This window comes from Ursus maritimus, unplaced genomic scaffold (assembly GCF_017311325.1).
Source record: "Ursus maritimus isolate PB19 unplaced genomic scaffold, ASM1731132v1 scaffold_8, whole genome shotgun sequence".
Lineage (NCBI taxonomy): Eukaryota > Metazoa > Chordata > Mammalia > Carnivora > Ursidae > Ursus > Ursus maritimus.
In genome coordinates this window covers 51,405,743-51,429,425 of record NW_024426996.1, presented here as the reverse complement: position 1 = coordinate 51,429,425, position 23,683 = coordinate 51,405,743, and the positions used below count along the sequence as shown (strand labels likewise).

Below are 23,683 nucleotides of genomic sequence, written 5' to 3'. Positions count from 1 at the left end.
GGACGGGGGACTGGGGGCCGAGGGCGCAGGGAGGGGGCGCGGGCGGAGACTTCGGGGCGGGGACGCGGGGCCGAGCTCAGCCCGGCCGGGCCAGGCAGGGGCGGAGGGCGGGGGGCGGAGGGCGGAGGCTCCGGGGCGGGGGCCGCGCCGCGCACGCCCAGCCCCTCGGCCGCGCCGCGCCTCGCCGGACAGGTTGGGCCGGCGGGGCGGCGCCCGGCTCCGGGGAATAATGAGTGTCTGTCAGGCCGTCCCCGGGTGACTGGGCGGGGCGGGGCGGAGGCGGCGCGGGAGGCGGGGGTGGCGGGGGAAGGGCGCAGGGCGGGGTGCGTGTTTGCGCGAGTGACTCGGCCGACCCCTCCGGCGGCTGCCTCCACCCAAGTGGGTGGGGACCCGCCCAGCCCGGGCGGCCGCGGCGGCTCCCTCTCCCCTCCCTGACCCTCCCACCCCGGGTCCCAGCCTCTACTTACCCCGCCAGCCCCGGGAGGCTCGCAGAGCGAGCGGCGCCGGCGTCATGTGACTGCCCGGAGTTGGTGCCAGGAGCCAGAGGGGAGCCAGGAGCGGAGCCGCGCGGAGCCGGGGCCCGAGCCGGAGCGCAGCGCGAGCGCCCGCCGCACGCGCGCCCGTCCCCGTTCCTGTCCCCGTGCCCTGCGGCCGCCACCGCCGCCCGGGCTGGCGCGCTGACATTACTGCATTCGCGGGGTTCAAGGCGGCTCGGATCCGGGCCTTTATTTCTCGTCTGCAGCGCTCAGCACCGCGCCTCGAAAAGTAAGTCCCCTCTCCCTCACCTTCCCTCGCCCCGACTCCTACTGTCGCCCTTTCTGGCTCGTCCGGTCTCATTTTTTTCCCCTGGGGGGCGCGCAGTGAATGGGCTGGGGGTGCCTCGCGAGGGTGGGGGCGCCTGTGGGCTTGGGAAAGTGCAACAGCTCCTCGAAGCGGGGGGTGGGGGCGGAAGGGGAGGCGAGGGGGAGGGGGGAACCCCGGGTTCAGCGGTTGAAAGTGTGGGATTCGGGGGAGCCACCGTGCGGGTCCCGCGGTGTGGGGGACCGAGACCGGCGGCGCCCGCCGCGGCCCCGGCGAGGGCGCGGGCGGGGGCTCACCTGTGTGGTCCCCCGGCTGCCGCCCGCCCGCTCGCTCGCTCGCGATTCCCTCCAAAGCCCCAGAAATCTCAGTGCTCTCCGCGTGTGGCAACGTTGTTTGGAGAAAGGTAGCGAGGAGGCCGCGCACTCCTGCTCCTCCCCCTCCGGGTCCCCCACCCCCCACTCCCGCGCCCTCCCCTCCCCGCCGCCCCCCTCTTCGGACGGGGCGCGCGACCGCTCGCCCGCCGGAGCAAACTTGGAGCAGCCTCCCGGGCCTTCTGGGAAGAAACTTGGGGCCGTTGGGACTGAAGGCAGCATCCCATTCTCGGTCCTGGAGCCCAGGAGCTGCCAGGGCATCTGGATCCTCGGGGGCAGGAGAAAAGAGCTGGCCGGGTTTGGAGAGTCCTCCTCGGGGGCACAGAGAGAACCTGCCGCAGTGCCTGGAGCAAGGATTGCAGCGAGGCTGGAGGCGGAGAGCGCCTTAGGCAACTGCCTGCAGCGTTAGGGACTCGAGCCGTGTGGGGACTGAGGGACTGATCCCTGGACCTGGACCCTTGGGACTTACCTAACATTTCAGAGTGGCTTTCTTGGAGATGGCAAATAATACTTGGAATTGTTATATCCACTTCTTTGGCAGATATCAGGGAGAATCTTCTGCTTTACGTTTTACAGCAATATGCAATAATAATAGATGGAGAACCTGTGAACTGGACTTATTTTTAATAAGTCAGGTTAAACGGAAATTGGAAATTGCTCACCTTCTTGTATTGCACTAAAATAAACATTTTACACTGAATTTTTACTAGCTCAGAATGTATTTTTCCACTAATATCACCCAAGATACTTTAAATATATTGGTTATATTCTCACAAGACTCTGGTGTTTGGGGAGAAATATGTAGTGGTATTCTGACTTCAATTACATTTAGTATATAATTATTAGGAATATCGAGTAGGAGAATAGGGCAGTTGTTCATTATAGGTTTTTCCACTGAGCAATGTTGTACTTTTTTTTTTTTTTTTTTTTTTAGTGTTCTCTGTATAAATTTGAGCAGCATTTTTATAAGAAATCCATCTGGATGATAATCTGCCTAACCGGAGGAAAGACTTGCTTTTAGGGGAAAAAACAATCTGATAACATTAACATCTCCAAAATTTTGTGAGTTAGTGCTTTTTAAAGAAAGAATGGACAAATGAGTTTCTTCTGGCTCAAAGCATGGAGTATGTTGACCTTAGCCTGTTAACCAAAACCTGAAATGAGATGTTTGATGAGTTTTAACTCTCTAGAGAAACTATCTCCAGTCCTACAGTCAGTGGGGTTTGCAGGCGCAGTATTAGAAGAAAAAAGCATAATGTACTCTGAGTTCAGTAAAGAAACACTTTTAGGAACATTTGGCTTTCATGAAGGAGAATGCAAGTATAAAAATTTTAGTGTGAGAATAACAAAGAAGAGTAGCTGCTAAGACCACAAAATCTTTGATATAAAACATGCTATTGTTTTTTCACTGCAAAATTTCTAAATTAAAACCCAATCTTCTGGTTGCTATGGGCACAGTGATGCCTTTTTTTTTTCTTTTTCTTTTTCTTTTCTTTCTTTCTTTTTTTTTTTTTTACCTGTAGTTTTGTCTACACACAGATTGTTAAATCTCTGATCATGGAAACCTGAGTTGAACAGTCCTGGCTAACAAAATAGAGAGACATACTAGGGGAAAGACTGTGAATGGATTTTACTACCTTAAATACACCTAAGGGAAAATAGACGTTTTCGGATAACTTATAAAAATTGATACTCTGTTCTACAGATTGTATAACACTTTGGGGTTAGATGAAATGTCAGGAGCACAATCACATTCTCAAAAGGTGAATTTCTTTAGATGTGTGTACATGGAGAACAGATGTGCAGCTGTGTGCGGGTAGGTTTCTAACTCTGCGGTTGAAAAAGATGGTGAAATTCGGGGGTGGCTCTAGGTAGGCCACACTCTGTGGCTAGGAATGTAGTTCTGTAGAGCGAAGGGACACTTAGAACTGGCCCAGTTTTCAGTTACGTGGGATAAGCCAGTTGTCCTCTGAATTCTTACCAGTGCTCTCTTTGCATCTTCCTCATGGTGCTTAGGCTGAACGATAATCATTACCCGAACCCCGAATTTGGTGCTGGCTGGAGACCAGCCGTTGGGATGGGGGAGAAAGAGACAAAAGAAATTGGAAAGTAGGCTGGTGTTAATTAGGAAGGTCTCTGCTGCCTGCATATGATAAAATCACATGTTCACTTACGATGTTGACTGTATGTAGAAGCTCTTGTTTGTAAATAGGGCAGGTCCCCTGTATAGAGCTGGTGTTGTTATTCACACCCATAGAACAAACACCTCCACCCCCCTGTTGTTGTCTTAAAAAACTCCAGCTGCTCATGAATATAGGGTCAGGGAGGGCCGGCTAAATGTTTCTCTGTGCTCGCTCTCCAGCACGGCCAGCAGAGCTGTTTCCTGTTCTTTGTTTCAAGGCTGGGGTTTGCGTCATACATTCCAAGTGGCATATGTGTGCTCTTTCCTGTTTCAGGCTGTTTTCTGGTAGATCAGTAGCCCAGACCAGGCCTTGGTCCCTGCCCCTAAACTCCCGATCCCCACCCAGGGAGTTATCATGTCTCCACACACTTGCGATTGCCTAAGAGGCCTGTGTTATGTCATAATGAGGAGTCAGTTAACCTTTTTACATATACCCTTTGCTCCACTGTGTTTCTGTGAGTGAATAAATACTCGTAGCTTTTTAAATTCACCATTGCCAAAGTGCGACTTTGAGAAACGCGTGTGCAGGTTGGCTAGAAGTCTAAAGGAGGTTGTGTGTGTTTGTTCTCCGTTCTTGTTCTGAGGTGGGCAGGGTGTTTGTTTAGTGATAGGCGTTGTGCCCTGAAGCTGTCAGTTTTGGAGGGGGGATTGCACCTTACAGTTTAGAAGACCTTATTATCTGCAGGCTGTGGCCCACCCGTGTTCCCAAGGAGCACTGGAGCTCCAGACAGGAGGCCCCACTGGATAGAGAGTTTAAGCCAGTTCTGGCGCCCTGGGCTGATTGGAAAAGCTCGCTTAGGTTTTCAGGAAGAAATCTTTAGGAAAAGTATTGAAGCCAAACATAAGATATATTGAGGAAATCAACCCCAGGGTCATCTCTTTCAAAGACAAAAGATGGAAGTGCTAGGATAATTTTCCTAAGGACCAAGATGTATTTTCTACATCATATTCTGACCTGTTTTAAGAATAAAAAGCTCCAAGAAAAGGAGAACTGGAAATAAGAAATTCATTTCCATGACAGTCTGGAAAATGTTAATCTTATATTTTGAAAACTGAAGGAGACTTCTCTTGTTTTTATTGTCTTACAACACCAACTTTTTCATAATCCACCGTCTTTTTTTTTTTCCTCCGTATATTCTGTCAGTTCTGGGCTAACACATTTCTAGGTTAACTACTTAAAACCTACTAACTTTTTCTCTTGGTTCTTCAGAAACTAAGTCTTAAAGAAATTGGATAAGAAGACTCGTGGCAAGTTTCTTTTTAAACTTATTTTTGGATTTTCTTTAAAATCCAAAGGAATTATCTACAGTGTTCTCTAATGGAATTAATTCAGAGTTGCCAAGGCCGCAAATCAGACCCTATCCTCCCCAAAATTGATGATAATAGTACTTTGGTTTTTAACTTCACATTCCACCACTTTTTTTTTAATGGATAAAGGGGAAATATATAGTATGATATTAAGAAAACTACTGGAATCAAATAGAAGGTTACTGATAACCTTCCTTGAAAAAAATGGGCATTTTGGAAGCTTTCAATAAGATTTGTTCTTTCTCCTTTGGGAGAAGCAAACTTGAAATATTTAGCTGACTTATAGCACAAGGGACCTTTACACTAAAATTCGTAAGTAACCCAAATAGAAGCAGCTTCTTCAGTTTTAGTTCCAAAGCTGTTAACAATCCAACTAGATTTTGTAGACAGAACCTTTGTTTAACTTTCTCCAAGTTATTCTTTCCTCCCCATTTTGGGGGAGAGGGAGGTGGTTGGCTAATAGACATGAGTAGGGTCTAATGTATTTTATCAGAAAAAAATTTTCAAACCTTTGAAAGCTCAGCTGAACAATTTGGAAAAATTACACGAGTCTGATACTAAAATTACAAAAGGAAAAGAAGATGGGAATAATAGTTTCATCTCTTGACCATGGAAATCATTACTCCTAATTTAATCCCATTTTATTTCTACCCACCCCCGTTTACATACTTGTCTGAATATTTCCAAGTCAGCATTTTTGCTAAAATGAACAGCTTTCTTAGGTGGTATTTCTTACTCTGTTTTTTCATACCAGTTGTGTTTAAGATATAAATAAATAAATATAAGCAACCTCATCCTTGAAAGACTAGGAATTAAGTTATTCTGGAAATTTGGTTTCTTTCTGAAATGCTTCGTATTCATTGGTTCGAGCTTTAAAAAAAAAAAAAATCCCTAGCTTCATAAAGCAATTGATGCCTGGTGTGCTAACGTGTAATGTTCTAGTCAAAATTCATCTTGGAGTGAGTTGCGAGAGGATTGTGGTGGTTTTTAGTATTCTCATTTTCAAGCCTGATCTGTCCCTTTCTTAGACCCCAGTTCTCATCTGAAGCAGTAATGCCAGAGCTTGAGACAGGAAACCAGACAGCAGTCTGCCCTGATAAGGGAGATCATTGTCTAAAGGAGGTGGCCCTGCCTCTCCCCCCCCCCCCAACTCTCCTTCCTTGAAATTTGGTAGTGATGAAAAAGAGACACAGTGCTGTAGACACAGTTCTGCACCAGAACTAGGACTGTTTTCTCCCAAAGCAAAAATATCCTTTTAATTGGATCTGTGCTTTTTCTGGGATGCCACCATAGTTCAATGAAACATTAAAAAAAAAATTAAAATCAGCATATTTTGTATCCCTTGTCAGGGTTTTTAGTAGTCAAGTTCATTTTCTAGCAAAACAGGTTCCTGGAGCTTTTTGAAACTCACTCCATTGTGTTGGCAGGCTGAATACATTATCATTTCCTCCATCCAATTATTAAGGGGAGCTGGAGACCAAATATAGCAAGTGAAGTGGCCCTTCATCCCATGTGTTCTGAACTAACCTGGGTCTAGCCCCTGCCCTGACTTTTAGAAAGGGGGTGCTTCCCGGGGCAACCCCCTGACCAGAGGACACTGAAGAGAGCCCAGCTTAGCCTGGGACATGCTTAAGGAGGTTGCCAGTCTCTGGCAGGCCTGGGGATCTCCAGGGATGGCCTGGGGCTTGTCTCAATCCGGATCAGTGGAGTATCGCCAAATCTAGACATAAGAGACCAAGTGGACATTGAGGTCAGCGCATTCTACCCTGGAGAGCGACCTGTGAATGAACTGTGGGTTTTTTCTCCTCTGGCCTATACACCTTCTGTCTACTAACTAGTGTGCTTGAGTCTAATCACTGAAATCCACTCCTTTATCTGTTCTTGCACTTTTATACCCTGATGCCTTCCAAAGCTTTGCACCCCAAAACTACTCTCCTTAGCAAGTTCAAGTTCCTGTTCCGCTCTGTTCTCCAAACAAGGGAGTTTTTCTCTCCCCAGCCTCTCAAAGTGGTTCACGTGTACTTTGCGTTTTAGGTTTTAGAAGATGATTTTCAGGCTAGCTTCACGGGCCGTAGGCAAGGTTTCCTTGTGTGACACCTGCACTGTCATTGTGAGGCCCTTGCCCTTTTTATCCCCTCACGTGTAAGAAGGGTAGTTTGACATCCATTCATTTATTCATCTCCCAAGTATTTATTGAGCACCTACTCATTAGAGCTAATCTCAAATTACGTGCAGTCATTATTATTAGTTATGCCACAGGATGGAGTAGGTCCCGAGTGATCTAACCTGAAAAGGCATTTTGAAATCTTAATTACCCTCTGGAACATCCCCAGGGTACTGCCTACCACGGGCCAGCAGGCACTGTACACGTCCCATCCCCCCTGTACCCCGCGAGTGATCCCCGTTTGGGATGACTCGGCCATGGCACAGACTCCGAGGCGGAGCAGAAAGAGCCCTGGGTCTGCCGCAGACACACTTCTGTTCTTGGCTGCGGCTCCAACCAGCTCTGCGAATTTGGGCAAGTCATTTCACCTCTGTTCCTCCATTTCCTCATTTCTAAAATGGGGATGAGGACCTGACCCTTCCACCTTTGTACAGTTATTACGAGGATTTCCGTATTTACTTGGGTAGAGCTGCCAGTTTTTTTTCTGAGCAGTTTTATGGACCAGTTGCAGGTGCATTGGCTGGGAAGAATAATAGGCTAATTTGGGGCCTTCAGAGTGTGTCTTTTGATCTTGCGTCCAAGCATGCACGCTCAGAGACGGGGTAGGCGGCAGGGGCCAGTTGCAAGGAGGTGAAATCGCCGCTACTGTACATGCTTTGTCCCCGCCTTCCACATCCCCTGTGGACAGATGCGTTTGCAGAAGCACTAGCCCACGGTTGCCATTTGTGGTGGAATGTTGTCCTCTGCCTGGAAAGGGAGTAGAGTAGGGTGCCAGGTCCACCAGTTTTGAGGTCTAACTGCTTTGGGTTCAGAAACACCGCTGTACAACTTAGCAGCTGTGTGATCTCTGGCAGATTGCTTTACCTCTCTGTTCCATTGTTCTCGTAAGTAATAGGAAAGTAGCACCCACCCACCTGATAGGCATTCAGTGACACAGTCCAGGTAAAGAACAGCACCTCAGTCATGAACGTGGTGATGATGATTAGCAGGAAACCTGTGACGTCACCTAGCCCCTTGCTTTCCATGGTCAATAGAAGTATCCTTAAAACCTACAAATACACACGCTCTTTCTCTCTCCCCTCCTGCAAAACTGCCTCTTCTCGCGCTCTTTTTTTTTTTCCTCCCCTATTCTAGGTTTTAAAACAGAGGGTGAGAGACCTTGACACTAGATTTGTTTCGAAGATCTCTCTGGGTAGCTAATAAAAAATTCTTGGAGGATGATACTAATAAGGTCTCTGGAGGACCCGTAAGTGGCAAGGTTAAGGTTAGGAGCAGTAACTTTTTTCAAGGAAGTTTGGTTTAACAAATTTCCTTTAAGGTTAGGCCCCCTCACCGCTGTTACCTAGGGGAGATTTCAAGTGTCTTCAAAGGCAAAAGGAAAAGAAGAGACTGTGGAAGTCCTAGGATGGGCTGAGTGCTCTTCGAGCCCCTCCTTCTGCCTGCCAGAAAACGTCATTTAGTGAGCAAGGCTGACCTCCTTTGGGTAGTTGGGAGGGGGCCCTCTCTGCTCCCCTAAGGAAATGTAAGGCTCTCCTGGCCTTCAGGTGCTCCCAATCCAGGTGGTGGTCTGAGACAAGGCAGTTAAAAGGCCCCGCCCATCTAGGTAAGACAGGGCGGCCTCAGCTCAACTGGGGCGCAATCAGCTGGCTGCACAGGGTGGAGAGGGCCTTGAGCTGGTCTTTGAAGAATTAGGAGGATTTAGATAAGCCGGAAGGGGATGGGGCATTCCACGCTGGTTGCCCAGCATCAGGGCCAAAAATGAACAAAGGCATGAGGGGTGGGGGGCTGGGGGAACAGGGCAGCCAGCGTGAAGGGCGCTGGAGCAGGGGGCAGCCCGTTAGAAATGGGGTGCGGAGCGTGGGCACTTGAACCCGCTCTGCTAGCCCTTGGGGTCCCTTTGGAGGAAGGTTTGTGAGCTTGAGCAAGACTGGGGAGAAGACGGCTTTGAGAAATGTCAGTGGCAAGGGGGTCAGATTGAATTGGAGGCACCAAGGGACATGGTGGGGAAACCGGTGGAGGAAAAAAACCCAGTCACACAGTCTGGAGGCTTCTGAGGGCCTGGCCCCCAGTGGCAGGAGCAGGAATGGAAAGAAAAGTCGGTGAGGAAGATTGCAGGCTGACCTCTGGGTTTCCATGGTGAATGACCAGAAAATAAGGCACATGGGGAGGCGGCAGGCAGGCAGGCTTTTTGAGGCGGGAGCAAGGAGAAGGAGGATTGGGGTTGGGGACGTGTTGAGTTAATTCTCTCACATAGCAGGGGCTCAGAATGCTTTCCTCCTTCCCTTTTGTGTACTTTTGAAGGGAGGGGGCTGTATTAGCTCACGGTTTCGGATCCCGACGTTCGGTGGCTCTGTGAGGCGAACTTTTCACGGAGAATCCTTCGGAGCCGAGGGAACTGCCACCACCCTAACGATTCTCTCTGGTTATTTGTAAGGTTCCAGCCATCCCTGCTCAGGCCGGAATTTCCAGGAACTGGCTGCTGACCGGAGCCAGTGGGTCGGTCCCTCCCTGCCTCCCACTCCCTCCAGGGTGGGGCCCCATGGGTGGAGGCCCCTTGGGGTAGAGCGGGGTGGGTCTCCAGCGATAGGGCACCGCGCGCAGAGGCCCGTGAGAGGCAGTGTGGCCTCGCGCAGCCCTTCTGGATTCGATTATGTAACGCTTCACAGAAGAGAGTCGTGAGGGCTGTGGCCGGCCTTGTCGGGTATGTACACAGCAGGATTATTACACAGTATCGATCTTGGGTTGCGGGCCCCTAAAACTAAAACACCCAAGTTGTCCGAGAGCACAGAGAAGGAAAACAAGTGTGTAACCTTAGGAGGCGAAATGATTTGCATTTGCGAAAAATTTCTTTAAGAAAGGTGTGGAATGCTACTAGCCAGGTGGCATTGAACTTGAGGGTTTACCTAAGGGTATGGCTTTGGGTTTCCCTTCCCCCACCCGGGCTGAGCCGGCCTCTCGGTCTGCAACTGTGTAGGGATTTCTTGGTTACCTTTGCACCTGTCCCTATTTACATGCAAAATCAATTGCTTCACTTGGTCTTTTCCGAAGTACAGGGTGTGGGCAGAATCTTATCTGAAGCCATGTCCTGTTTGGACAAGTTGGACTCGCCTTGGCAACTCTCCACAGGGTGGAGCAGATGGGTGGAGGCAGAAAGTAAAATTGGGTGGCTTGTTAGCAGAGAGAGGAGAGAGGGCGGATTGTTTGCTCGCTGGATCATTATATTTAATCTAAAACTAAATAATTAACTTCTTTCCCATTTACAAAACATTTTGATGCAAAATGGCTAATCTAATTTGTGAGGGGCAAAGATTTAGAACTACTGCATGGAATTTTTTCCTCTCACACCAACTCTAGGAGACAAAGGTAGGTCATCCTGTGATGGGAAAACTGGGGCGCATTTCCAGGTGGGGGCCAGCATCTGGCTGTTCTGAAAGGAATCCCCAGCCTAAGTGTGCCTTTTCCCACATCTGTGGCCTGGCCCCCTGGATTTGTGGCCAGGCCAAGTGCCATGAAATACTCGACGACTGGGAGCCCTTAAAAAAGAGTTTGGGTACAGAAGTGAAGAAAGAAGTGTTTCTTCTGCAAGGAAGTTTAGCTGCAGGGATGTGGCCTGCTTGCCTGGCCTTGGTCCTTCTGACCCAAGAATCACACACACACACACACACACACACACACACACACACACGATTTTTTTTATTTTTATATGTTTTTGTTCTTCCCCTGCCATTCCTTTGGGGAGTAAAAAGTGGGGGAAGGCAGGGCACTTCCTCTTTTAACATCCAAACCCTTGGGAAAATTAAGGGGGCTTGCAGATGGTGTCTTGCTTTGGTCATACTGTTCTTCTCCTTAGACCTTGCTGACATCAGCTGGGAGACCAGGGTTGCTCCGAGGGAGGGTGACAGGTAATTTGGAGTCTCAGGGTCAGGCTGGGTGGGGGGAGGATAATGCAGGACCCTTTGAGAATCTGAGGAGAGGGAGAGAGATGGAAAGTGCCCAAGAAGGGAGAACAGCAGAAGCAAATCCTGCTGTGTCACAAGAAACTTTGCTTCAGACCCACACATTCCCTCTCTCTCTCTCTTTGTATGTGTCTGTCATGCTTCGAAGGAAGGGACAATCATTTATAAGATTGTTTCTATAATAAAACTTGCTCTCGCTTCAAGACAAGCTATTTTCAAAGGAGGTTTGGTGACATCATGGCCTCTTGCATTAAGGGCTGTGTTTATTTCTGAGCTCGGCTGCTCATTTGTACCCTCATAAAGCGACTGTTGAGTAGGCCTCACGGTGGACTGGATATGATTGTGAGATGGAACTATATTGCTTCTGAAACTGTATGTAAATGATTCACCAATGCTTTTAAATACATAAATCACATCTTTTTTGCATTTTGGCAAAAAAAAAAAAAAATCTGACCGTATTTTGACTTCTGAAAATTCAGAAGTGTAAGTAGAGAGAGTGAAGGGAAATAGGTTTCTTCCTTTTGGAGGAAAAATTCAGTCGTATCGCCCTTCCCAGCAAAATAATACAGAGAAGATGACATTTGTTCCAGTTATGGAAAATTATTCTGGCAAGTTGAATACAACTAAGATGTAAATGTGTTAATGATTGGAAGATAGTTGTTTGGAAGAAACAGAATCACATTTGGGGGCTTCTCATCTCTGTGATACCCACATAAAATGGTTAACAGAAGTCCTGGGCCCGCTTAAAACCCACTAGGTTTAAAGACCCTGAGGTTGGCAAAGTCGAATTTACTGCCTGTGTCCTTAGCCTCTAATACCTGTTGTAGTGCGCCACCTACTGGTTGTATTTAAGACTGCGGTCAGTGTTGTGTAATAGATTTCCTACAGCGTTTGTATTTTCTTGAGCTTTCTTTTCAAAGGATGGCAATATCCCCAGAGCATGGGTGGTCCATACGTAAGGAAAGCCACTGATATCTAATTCTTCCAGTACGTAAGTTACTTCTTAGTTGTATGGAATGCCCCTTGGAGACATTGCAGTCACTCTTCTCATTCTAGACCCAAACCCAAAGAGGAGGTCAACGCCAGTAGCCAAAGTGGTCTCACAGGCACAGTAGTAACAGAGTATAGATTGTTTCTGCAAATAAATAAAGAAACGCCTGATTTGAGTTAATGTGTGCGATTCTCTTCCTAAATTTGGTTTCTTTCTAGCTTAGCTTCTCTCCCTTGTTTTTATTGAACGGTTTAATTATAGAATTAATACATTTAAAAATTGGCGCACATGTGTGTAAAGCCGTCCCACCCCACAGCCCCTCCCAAGAAGGGCTGCCTTATTTACAGCTGAGAGTGGACGGTTTTCTTTGCATGTCCTTCACCTTCTCTTGTTCCATATCCCATGACAACCACTGAAAGTATGATCAGTCATTTTAGAAGCCACCAAATCGGGAACAGAGTACTGTTGGATGTGCGAATGAACAGTGAGTGAGTTTGGTTCTGTTCCTAGTGATACTCGACTTTTGCGCAGTCTTCGATTGTCCAGCGATGCCTTGTTTAGAAGGTTGAAAATGAGGTATTCCAACTCTCTCAGTCCTTTTTCACTCACGGCTGAAATACTTCTATAATGAGACCTATCCCTTCACCAGTGATTGAGTTACCCTTGAGGTACTGTTCTGAACACATAAACATACCTTTACAATTAGCTTTTTAATACAAGTAAATCAAGTTTTATTAGGGCAGATGCTCCACGTTAGACTTGACTTTTTTCTCGTATGATTTCAAGTCTTGTGAAGCATTAATTTCCTTAAATTTAGATAAAACATAAAAATCGAAGAATGCAAGTGATTTAAAGAATGTCTTAAAAGGAGAAGAGCTGTAGTAGGTTAACGTGTCGTTCATTTCTAAATGGATTTAGTAGTCACTGCTGTGGGCATTAGGAAAAGTCATTAAGGCTTTATGAGCTCAATGGTGGAGCTGGAATTTGAAGCAGAGCCCATCCTGATTCCGCTGCGCGATCTTCCTGGTAGCGAAGGGTGTAGGGTCCCGAGAGGCATACACATGCTGGGAAGCTGTTGCAGGGCCCTGACTGAGGCCTCGGGCAGGATGTAGGCTGCTAGCCACTTTCAAACAATTCAGTCTGAGGTGTTTGGGGTTTTTTAAAGATCTTATTTATTTGTCAGTAAGAGAGCGAGGGCACAAGCTGGGGGAGTGGCAGGCAGAGGGAGAAGCAGGCTCCCTGCTGGGTAAGGAGCCAGAGGCGAAACTCGATCCCAGGACTCTGGGATCATGACCTGAGCTGAAGGCAGATGCTTAACAGACTGAGCCACCCAGCCTACCCTGGTGTGAGTTTTTTAAAGGGCGGTGGGGACTGACCCCTAAGGCAAGGTATGTTAGCAAAGAGGCAAATACTTGACGTTGCTCCAGAAGTTGGAACCGACAGATTTAGTGCCGTGAATGCGGTATGTATATCCAAAAAATTGTATACGGATTTGTGGATATAAACTGTTTACAGGGCAAAGAGTTTTGCTTTGCTTTAAATTTCATAGCGAGAATGTAGTCTCCTACTTCAGTCTCCAGGCCAGGGCTGTTTCATTATGCACCTGAGAATAGGACTGCTTTTATTTAGAAGGATTTTCATCAAGATACCCTCCAGTAGAGTGGATGAATCTCTAAGAGTAAATTCAATTTAAAAGGCTTGGGGGAGGGGTGGCCATTAAATTCAATTTAAAAGGCTTGGGGGAGGGGTGGCCAGCCAAGGGTCAGGGCTACTGAATTACCTGACCTCATTGATGGAAGCAGGAGAGCTCACATCTTTTGTTTAGAGTCTGCTAGGAGGCACCGGACAGCAGTTCTTAGAACCGTATCCATCTCCGCAGCTGCTAGGCTGGGAACTGGTTAATAATAGATCCGAAGACACAAAAGCGGTTTTCATTCTTCATTATGAAATCATCCATTTTTCACTGGCTGTTGGGGTTTGTTTTTGCTGGCATACATAAGAGGGTATTAGCACCATTGATTTGAGCAGCCTGGCATCAAATCGTGTTCACAGATAATAATACATACTGTGATGTGGGAGAATAAAATTCGAAGTCAGAGCCTTATGTTGAGTTAATGACGATGCTCACGTGTTGTCATGAGACCCAGAACAGTCTTTCTTCAATGGAGCAAGGGAGCACAAGAACGACACAGTATTATTTTTATAGTCGTGCGTGAAGATTTCCTAGTATAACCCACAGAGCGTGGATACAGCGAACTGCAGGACTGCGGTCGTGGAGGTGGGGCTGGGGCTGGGGGTTTTCAGACTGAAACACAGGTGGTAACCTAGAACCAGTGACTTCTGCGGCCTTTTCTGGTAGAATGCGGTCTGGAACGTGTCCACTTTCCCACGGAAACCAGAGTGGTCCAGAAAAGACCTTCCCTTTAACCAAAGCTCTGAACCCTTAAGCCAAATTTGGATAGTAGGTGTCTGAAGCAGGTTGTTGAAGATCTGGGTGGTAGTTGGGCAGTGATTCCAAAACCTATGAAATGCAGTTGGAGGCTGTCCGCAACAGTGAAGGAAAGGGAAGGGTAACACGAGCGTAACAGCAGCAGAAGAGAAGAGAAAGGCCAAACAGGATTAAGATGGACACTTCCTTTACATTAGGCTGAAGATTAGCTTATTTTCTAATGAAGAATTGGAGTGATTACAAACTAATAGTCTTCGTATATAAAAAGTGCTTAGAAAACAATGGGCCGCCAAGACCCTAATTTAGGCATTTCTCTAGAGGAGACATGCAAAGGGTAAATAAAGATGGAAAAAATTGGACTTTAATAATTAAATCAATTTAGGATAAAAATAGTTTGCCATTTTGAAACTAAAGTTTGTTTTTTTTTTTAAAGTGGTAATACACATTGCAGGTGGACATGTTAAGAAATGGATTCTGTTTTATTCGTGGAAATTATAGAGCATTTTTGCTGGATGATACATCAGCTGCTTTGGGAAATGTACAATACTTCTCACCCAAGAATTCCCCTACAGATGTACCCTAAAAAAGATTTAAGGATGTGCAGGAAGACAAGTATAAAGATAGATGCTCACTGCCATCCATAATGGTGAAAATTTTCAACCTCAGTGCCCAGTCAAAAGGGATACTTTAAATAAACCGATCTGTTTGCACAGTGGCACACTGAATTCGACGGTATGGAACCATCCTTGCTGAAAAAGAATCGTTTCCACAATCGTCAGGTGAAATTATGGGTACTAAATAGTATGTGTGCTGTAATCCATTTCAAAAGAGAGTTTGGAAGGATAAAAACAAAAGATATGAATGCTGGTTGGTTCTAAGTTTTTTTTTTGCCTGTCTTGTTATTTCTTGATTTTTTTCTGTAATGAACATAAGGAAAAGTGTTTCACACTCATATATCATGTGAACTTCTGGGGAATCGCACAGCAATGTTAAGCAAGCTTGGCTGCTCAGAAGGGGCTGTACATATTGTTCCAGAAATGTCAGGGTTTATGTCTTTGAGTTAGAAATGCCAGTTGGCTCTCATCGACTGACGACCATGGAATCTGGTTTTAATTCTATCAAATGGCATCTTTCATAGGTAAGGAAAATAACTTCCAGCCATTCCGGGGCCAGGGAAGAGGAAGGAGCAGAGAAGGGGGTTGAGGACTATTATGTTTTATTTTTACTAGTTTATATTTAAAGTAACCGTGGGATTTATTTGGACCCCTTGTTTTGTTTTCTAGGCCAAACACCAGAGCACCCTAGAGAGCTGAACTAAAAGAATGCTCATGTTTGACCCAGTCCCTGTCAAGCAAGAGGCCATGGACCCCGTGTCGGTGGTAAGTTCTCCAGCATTGAGCACCTCTTCTTCTTTATTCCCAGTGCCGGTAACAGGACTGCGTGTTGCGTTGCGCCTTAATGTTACCCATCACTTGACAGGCGTTTGGCAAACAGACTTTTCTCAAAGCCTCGATCAGTAACTGGGGTAAACACCCTTTTAGCAACTGTGCGTCCTTGAATAAATGGGGTCTACATCTCCTCAAGCCCCGTACCCCATGCCCCCCAAGTTCTGATCAGCACAGAACTTGGGTCACAGGTGAATCTAGTCACGACAGCAGGAGGTTTACGAAAACTCCTCGGTTACCAGCTTTTTGTTTGGGCTCTCAGGATTCTTGCTTTGGGCCAAAAAAAGTCTAGCCACACGGACTTAAAAATTAATGTGCACCTGGGGCATTTAAAAAAAAAAAATCCTGTAGTCAGTGTTTATCATGGTTAGGAAGCAATTTTCAGATGTGCTTCTACAAGAAATCTGCGTCAAGAATGGGATGCTGTGAGGTGTTTTTTACTCAGAATGCCCACCCCGATCATACAGAAGAGTTTCTTAAAAATGTTGGTGAATGTCTTCTTCTTTTTAATACTGGAAGAAAAAATACTCCGTTTTGTCTCCTTCATGGAGCTGATTAAATAAAAGATGAAACCTGGAAAAAAACAAAAACAAACCCTCAGAACCCTCAGTCCTGCATCTGAAAACGTATTCAGAATAAAATGATTTGCTTAAAAACCAATGACAGTGGCGATACTGAGCTGTGCCTGGGTGAGATGGTTGAGGACAAGCTGGTGAAAGAGAACATGGCCGTGAGGATGGGATTCCTTTCCACTTCGAAGAGTCTGTGGCTGGGAGAGAATCTTGTTGTCTTTTTCAACACCTTCGTGCGAAGCCAGCCCCTCTGTGAGCCCAGCGCCTCGGGATGCTTCTCGGCCACAGGCGGCTAGGAGTGAGGCCAGGGGCTTAGCGAAGTCCACACTGCTGCTGTGGAAATGGGACGGGGTGGTGACGGAGAGGGGTCCAGGGACTTCCAGGCAGGGAGTGGTTTGGACTCCCGGCGATCTGGTTGGGCCAATAGGAAATAACAAGGCAAGGCTCCCACTCTGTCTTGCTCTTTTCTTCCACGGGCTTGGAAAATAGTCACAAGGGGAAAAACTTGGCCCGAGTTGTGTATCTGAAGGTTGGTAATGACACGCTTGCAAAATTAGATCATCCTTATGCATCGGCCGCTGAGGCTCCTGCCAAAAATGTTTATACAAGACACAGGGGTCACTCGGAGGCCCTTGGAGCTGAGTTGCCATGGGTATCACTGAGCCAGCGAAGTGTTTACCACTGTGAACAGTGACAAGTGAGGTCCGAGTGGCTTTAGGGAAATAACATTTACATTCCCGCGTGATAACTGGATAACCAAGTGTATGAATACGATAATAACCGAGCAGTAAGAACTTCATTAATCAAAAAAACTGAATTGACTCTGATGTTATTTGGTGCTGTCACCGTATTCATCAACCCCTCACCCCAAACTATGGCATGATCGCGTTGGAGGAAAATTGAGGTATAAAATTTCCCTATTAATTATATCCTTGAAATATGAATAGGTTTTTAGTACTGGGGAATATGATTAATTTTATAAATGATGCAGAACCATCTTTGATGCGTTTTAATATTCAGTATACTTCCAGTGCTTTTAATCAAGCATGAAAATATGGCTGAAGAGCCAATTTAAAGCTTAAATGAAGATCCTCATTGCTAAGTTGGTATGATACAATTAAGTGCGAGCAAATGCACTTGACTGAAAAAAAAGGAAGTAAAATGAATTTGAAGTAACTATAGTGCTGTAACTTATATAAATACATGAAGTTAAAATATGTAGAAGTATTTTTGCAATTAGTGGTCTTTTTCTCCTTCACACTGTAGTTTTCAACTTCCAGCTAACACCTAGAGAATTTAATTAGATCATTTCACCAAAAGTTAGTATCAGTCCTTACAGTGAAATTTCTGTTCCTTAATTCAGCAAAACCTCAGTTAACTGAAACATTTGGGGAGTGTGGGGTGTTGTGATTATTTCACTTAAACAAAACTAAATAAAAAGCTTTTGTCCACTCTTGAATCTTCAAATTTTATCTTTCCTGCCTCTGCAGGTGGCGTGTGCTAAGCTAATGTATTATTCCTTTATTCCTCTTTTTTTTTTTTTTAATTCAACCCTTGACCTGAAGGTTGATTACCTATTTGGTATTTTGCTGTAGTTCAGAGAAAATAAGGAAGTGTCATTTCTCTCAGTGAAATGTACGCCTTCGGTACCCTCGTCTGCTAAACCTTGTGCTTTGAGGCAAACAGGAAGGCTCTGGATTGCCCTCTGAAAATTTGCAAGAGTGTGGAGCAGAGTAGACCACCGCCCCCCTCCCCGTGCTGTGGATCTCTGCTACTGCCTATCAGTGTGATGTTGGCAAACCACCAGCAGCTCCCTGAGCCTCTCTTTCCTTTCTGTAAAATCGGAGATAATACATGCAATATGAGACAGCATGTGAATACAAAACGCACATGTAAAAGAATTGCTTTTACCAATATATTGTCAAAGAAGGTTGGAAATTAAAGAATTTAATTCAGGAAGTGAGAAAGAGAAAGTTATTAAAAGTATTCTTTCTTATTTTATTCCTGTAGGAAGATTACTTTGGGGAAAAAAGTATATTCTTCTTTTTTCCCCCCCTTTTCCTTTCTCGTAATGAAAATTATCCTCTAACAGACTCCTTACAGGTGGAGAAGTACTTAGTATCAGTAGTACCTCTGTTCTGTTCTCACAGAAACTTTCATGACTTTTCTGAGCCTGGTAGAAAGAGCTTTCTACTTTTGTTTGCACAGAAGGGTATGACATTTGCCGTTTCCAGAGTGTGTGTTTATAAACGCACCACGCCTTCCTGCACTAGGAACCCCGCCCTTGGTGTGAAGATTCCTTCGACTTGCCTTTGCCCTGTCATGGACGTTCACTCATTTTTCCTATTAAAGAGCAGTGAAATAGAGACTCTGCTTACCCCCGTTCCGTGCAGTCACTCCATCCACTTCAGCTGCCTTGTGGTGGAAAACTCAGCAAAACTATTCCCAATAAAACAAGAAACGATGGAAACGCTCACTGAAGTTACAAAGTGTTAGCTTTGGAAAATCATCCCAACCCCGTGCCTTCTTCCCTGTCACAGTTAACATCCTGGTTTTCGAGAATCAAAAGAATCGGCACTATCCTTAGTCTTGACAGTAGTAAAACACTGCTCAGTGTGTGCATTGATTCACTTCATTCATTCATCCCGTGTTTGTGATGAATGCCAGACCCTCATCTCCCGTTCTAGTAAGAGGAGGCAATCAGCAAAATAAATTAATTACCCATGGTGTGGAGGGTGAACACATGGATGTATGTTACAACAGGAAAGAACTGTTTGAAAAGTTACAGCCATCACCACCCCCCGTGAGGGCAGGAGGATCGGAGAGACCCTTGTGGGAGTCTTGTCTTCAGGCTGCTCTGTTCTCGGTTATAAGGCCTCCCCGGGGACGTGGTGTGCACAGGGCAGGGGATTGGATGGCTGTCAGTGGCCGGGGAGCTCTTGCTGCCTCATCGACACTTGCCTTTGATTGGGATTTGGGGCTAGCTACTACAGCGCTTGCTTGCGCTGCTTTGCTAGAAGATGGGAAAGGTCTGGAACAGCGAGGAGGCCCCTCTTACCAGGGTGTCCTCACCTAAGGCACACAGCCAGACAAACCGTGTGTCAGTCCTGACGCTGTGGATTACCTGATTGTTGCAGGCTGATCGGAGCAGCTTGTGTGCTCCGCCCAAATAATTAAAGCAAACGCATCTTATGGAAGGTTCTGATAAACATTGCTATGGAATTTTCTGGTGAGACGGCGTGAGGAACCACATTTCTTCACCCTTTTACAAGGCGATCAGACTGGAAATGGTTAATTGTGTACTCTGTTGTGTATCCAAATGCGTCTCCCTACTTTTAGCCAGGTAGCCTTGCAAACACTGCGCGTGGTCCGGGGGACGGGGGCATCCACTGGGGAGCGCAGTCAGCAGGAATGTGCATAATGTTTATAAAACTTGGCTTGAGGTGTGGCCTTCTTTTTCTTTATGGCTTGAGAAACCTGAGAATATTATTAAATTTGCAAAATCTCCCAGGTTCTAAATTCCTCCTTTCCTTAAACTCACCCCACAGTTAGAAAAATCCAGCAATGACAGCAATAAAAGTGTGTCCTCATTTTGCTTTCTATTTAGCTGCCAATAACTTGGCATTAAAATCTAGGTCATAGGGAGGTCTTTGAAGAATGGGGCTGAAAATAAGGGAGAAGCTACATTTTGGTGAGTAGAAACAATTAATGCTGCCTCCCATTTCCTAACTTTTTGTTTCTAGTACCAGAACTTTTGCCCTTTCGAGAACCTCATAAAGTGAGTTAACCTTTAGAACTAGGAGAAATCTTTCTCTGCCTGTATTTAATGAATTCTTTAAACCTTTGTTGTACGTATTAGAATTTTTTTCTTTTTTGGTTAGAGGATTCCTGCCTATTTATTACCTATTTTAATATTTAAATGTAAATATATTTAATATTAATATGGCGGTATGTTTTGGGCTCCTTACCTTGTAGTAAGTATACTTATGTGTACCTGGTTCTAAAGAAAGGTAGAAATAGTCTTTTCCTTGTTTGATTCTTGATACATAACTCAAAGCTCTTTTCAAAAACAATACTTTATAGGGGCATCTAAGTGGCTTCATTGATTAAGCACCAGACTCTTGGTTTCAGCTCAGGTCACGATCTCAGGGTCATGGGGTCGAGCCCCACATTAGGTTCTGCGCTCAGCATGGAGTCTCCTAGAGATTGTCTCCCTCTCCCTCCCCTTCTGCCTCTTCCCCCCCTCATGTGCACCCACGGGCTGGCGCTCTCTCGCAAATAAATTAAATCCTTTCTAAACCACAATTTATATATTTTGCATTTCCTGATTTTGTATCCTTCATGTCCTTGTTTTTAAGCAGTATTATTAGTGAAAAATTCTTCCCCCACCTTTATATTGTTTTTGAATGGTTTACCAAATTTTAATACTAAAAATTAGTATTTTTAGTCTATATCTCTTTGCCAGTTAGAGCTGTGTTGTTCAAAAGGGGTCTGTGCATGTGGGGCCGCTCCCAGAAATTGAGAACCTGTATTTTGACAAGATGGTCAGGTACATTTGTGCACAGGAAGGTTTGAGAAGCCCTGATGGGGAGGATCAAACCCATTACGGTACTGCTGCTTATCTGGAAAGAGGGTGCTGCTGCTTATCTGGAAAGAGAAGGGACTTCTAGCACCACAGTGTGTTAAGCTCATTACATAGCTTATCTCATTGAATCCAATTTTAATTTTAACCTCACAGCCTCCTAGAATGTGGGTTTTCAATATCACCTTGACAAATTTTGCCCTATCCTCATGGCACCTGCTCTTCTAATATTTAGTGGGTAATTTTTCCTGCCCTCTTTTGTAGAATTGCTTTTATTAACATAATAAATTTATTTTGAAAAGGAGATTTATATCACTACTGTAAAAACAAAAAAGTGTTTTCTTAATGCATTTAAATAAACACATCACTATTTTAAAGCACTGTGTATTCTTTGTGTAGTATCTAGAAGTATCTTCAGCGCCCCCAGAGAGATGTGTACCCTACTCTGGGAATCACTGTCCTAGGAGATGACAGAGGTTGCGTTGGTAGGGATAGAGAAAGGACAAAAGAACAAAACACACAATCTTAACGATGAGAAACTGACTTCAGATAAAGAGAAATACTGCCTGGTCCTGTACCCCCCCCACCCCGATACTTAATGCTTGGTATGCCCAGAGAAGGGAGTTTTTGAAACACCACGGGGGATGCATGGCCAAGTGGAGATTTCACCTAGGGGAGGCCCAGAGAAGAAATGGTATGATCTCTGTAGTAATCCCAGTAAAAATCACCGCTGTCCCACAATCATTTTTAACTCACAATAGTGGCCACTGGGGGACTGGGGCAGCCCAGAAATTTATCATGCATTTAAGCTCTTTAATTATAAGTCCCCATTGGTGGGTTTTCTTGGTTGTATCATGAGCTAGTATCGCCTCAGAATGAGAACTGCGTCGGATTTGAGAGCTGGAAGGGAGGCTTAGTATGTTACTTATCACTTTTGGTATAAAGTATTCAAATACAAGTAGTTTTCTGCAGATGGACTTGACATGTTACCACTGAACGTTTCAGTTTCCCTAAAATCCTACAAGTGAAAAAAAAAAAGCTTATGTTGAGTTTAATGTTTTAAAAAGCATCCTACAACAAAGATTTTTTTTTTTCCAATTTTAGTTAAGGAATAGAAGTCATTCTGGTGAATTCCATGGCCAAGGGCCACACCCACAGTGTGCCATCATTATGACTGTTTTGTGTATAAAGCTGGTAGTAGTCCATTATTATACTATAAGAGAGGAAGGTATTTAAAGATAATTTAGGTCAATTGTCAGATCTTAGGTATGGAGGAAATGCTGGGCCCCAGTTTGTGTGCAAGTCGCGTCAAGCACCATGTATCCTTACTTGAGTCCTAGAGTCCCATCTCCTACAGTTCTGTGTCATGTGCAGATTTGGACATCAAGCCACCCCGCACAGTTTCATTCACACTGTGAATAAGAGCATCGAACAAGCTGGGGTCAAGAACATAAATTACACAGTAGCAGGTGGCCTCAGTGTCTGGAGGTGGGTGGCATGACTGACCCTCCTGGTTGCCTGAGACTGAGGCATCACGTGGGATGTAGGGCTTCTAGTGCTCAAACCAGACTGTCCTGGGGCAAACCAGGACTGTTGGTCAGGTCACCCTAGGTGTGGACTGGTCAGCAGCTGAAAATGAAGCCCCCTCGCCCCCGCAGGTACTGCTGTGCAGCTCCCTTTCTCCCTATTATACACAAGTGTATGGTGAGAACTACAAACGTCCTGCGCCTGAGGGGAAAGACAGCATTTCCTGCTTACTGAGAAGCCCCATCAGCAAAGCAGTGGAGTTCATTGGCTTGGCTGGCTGTCGGTGAACCCCAGTACTGACTCCTACCGATCAAGGCCCATAGGAAGTCTTCTGTTCATGACCTGTTTTAGAATTTTTCACGGTATCAACCTCAACATTTGACAGGGGATTCACCTTAGAATTAAATTGGCGATTTTTCCTGTGACACGGTTATCCCGTTAACCTTAACGTTGATGAGACCAGCGCCCTCACAGCATTGTTTCAGGGTCAGTAGGCATCTAAATGTAAACCGCCTGTTGCGCCCACCTAATGGAGAGTGCCTTGTAGTACATTCTCGTTTTCGTTCACGTTTCCAAAGCGAATGCACCTGTGTCACGGCTTCGACGCTTCTGTTTTTGCTTCCCGATAGTCGTACCCATCCAATTACATGGAGTCGATGAAGCCCAACAAGTACGGCGTCATCTACTCCACACCGTTACCGGATAAGTTCTTCCAGACCCCGGAGGGCCTGTCGCACGGGATGCAGATGGAGCCGGTGGACCTGACCGTGAACAAGCGGAGTTCCCCGCCCTCTGCGGGGAATTCTCCCTCCTCGCTGAAGTTCCAGCCCTCGCACCGGAGAGCCTCGCCCGGCCTGAGCATGCCTTCTTCCAGCCCGCCCATGAAGAAGTACTCGCCGCCTCCCCCCGGCGTGCAGCCGTTCGGGGTGCCGCTGTCCATGCCGCCGGTGATGGCCGCCGCGCTGTCCCGCCACGGCATCCGCAGCCCCGGGATACTGCCCGTCATCCAGCCCGTCGTGGTGCAGCCGGTCCCCTTCATGTACACCAGCCACCTCCAGCAGCCGCTCATGGTCTCCTTGTCGGAGGAGATGGAGAACTCGAACAGCAGCATGCAAGGTAAACGCCAGCGGTGCCGCGGTGCTGGGGGGCGGTCTGTACCCGCGGGCGGTGTGGCGGCGCTGGGGCGGGGCGGGGCGCTCTGCCAGAGACAGAACCAAGAGCCCTTGTACTCTTCGAGGAGATACTCCCCTAGAGTCCGCTGGCCTGAGGCATTTCCTTTCTGATGTCGTGTGTGTGTGTGTGTGTGTGTGTGTGTGTGTGTGTGTGTGTGTGTGT

General features: G+C 46.2%; 1 protein-coding gene across 1 annotated transcript in view; it reads left to right on the top strand.

Annotated features, from left to right (window-relative positions):
• Positions 1-371: 371 nt before the first annotated feature.
• KLF3 (Kruppel like factor 3) overlaps positions 372-23,683 on the top strand; it is a 36,632-nt gene continuing 13,320 nt past the window's right edge. The window contains exons 1-3 of the mRNA XM_040625053.1: positions 372-765; positions 15,506-15,601; positions 22,978-23,464. Coding sequence (XP_040480987.1) covers positions 15,545-15,601; positions 22,978-23,464 — 544 coding nt within the window. The 5' untranslated portion in view covers positions 372-765; positions 15,506-15,544. The remainder of the gene's footprint in view (positions 766-15,505; positions 15,602-22,977; positions 23,465-23,683) is intronic.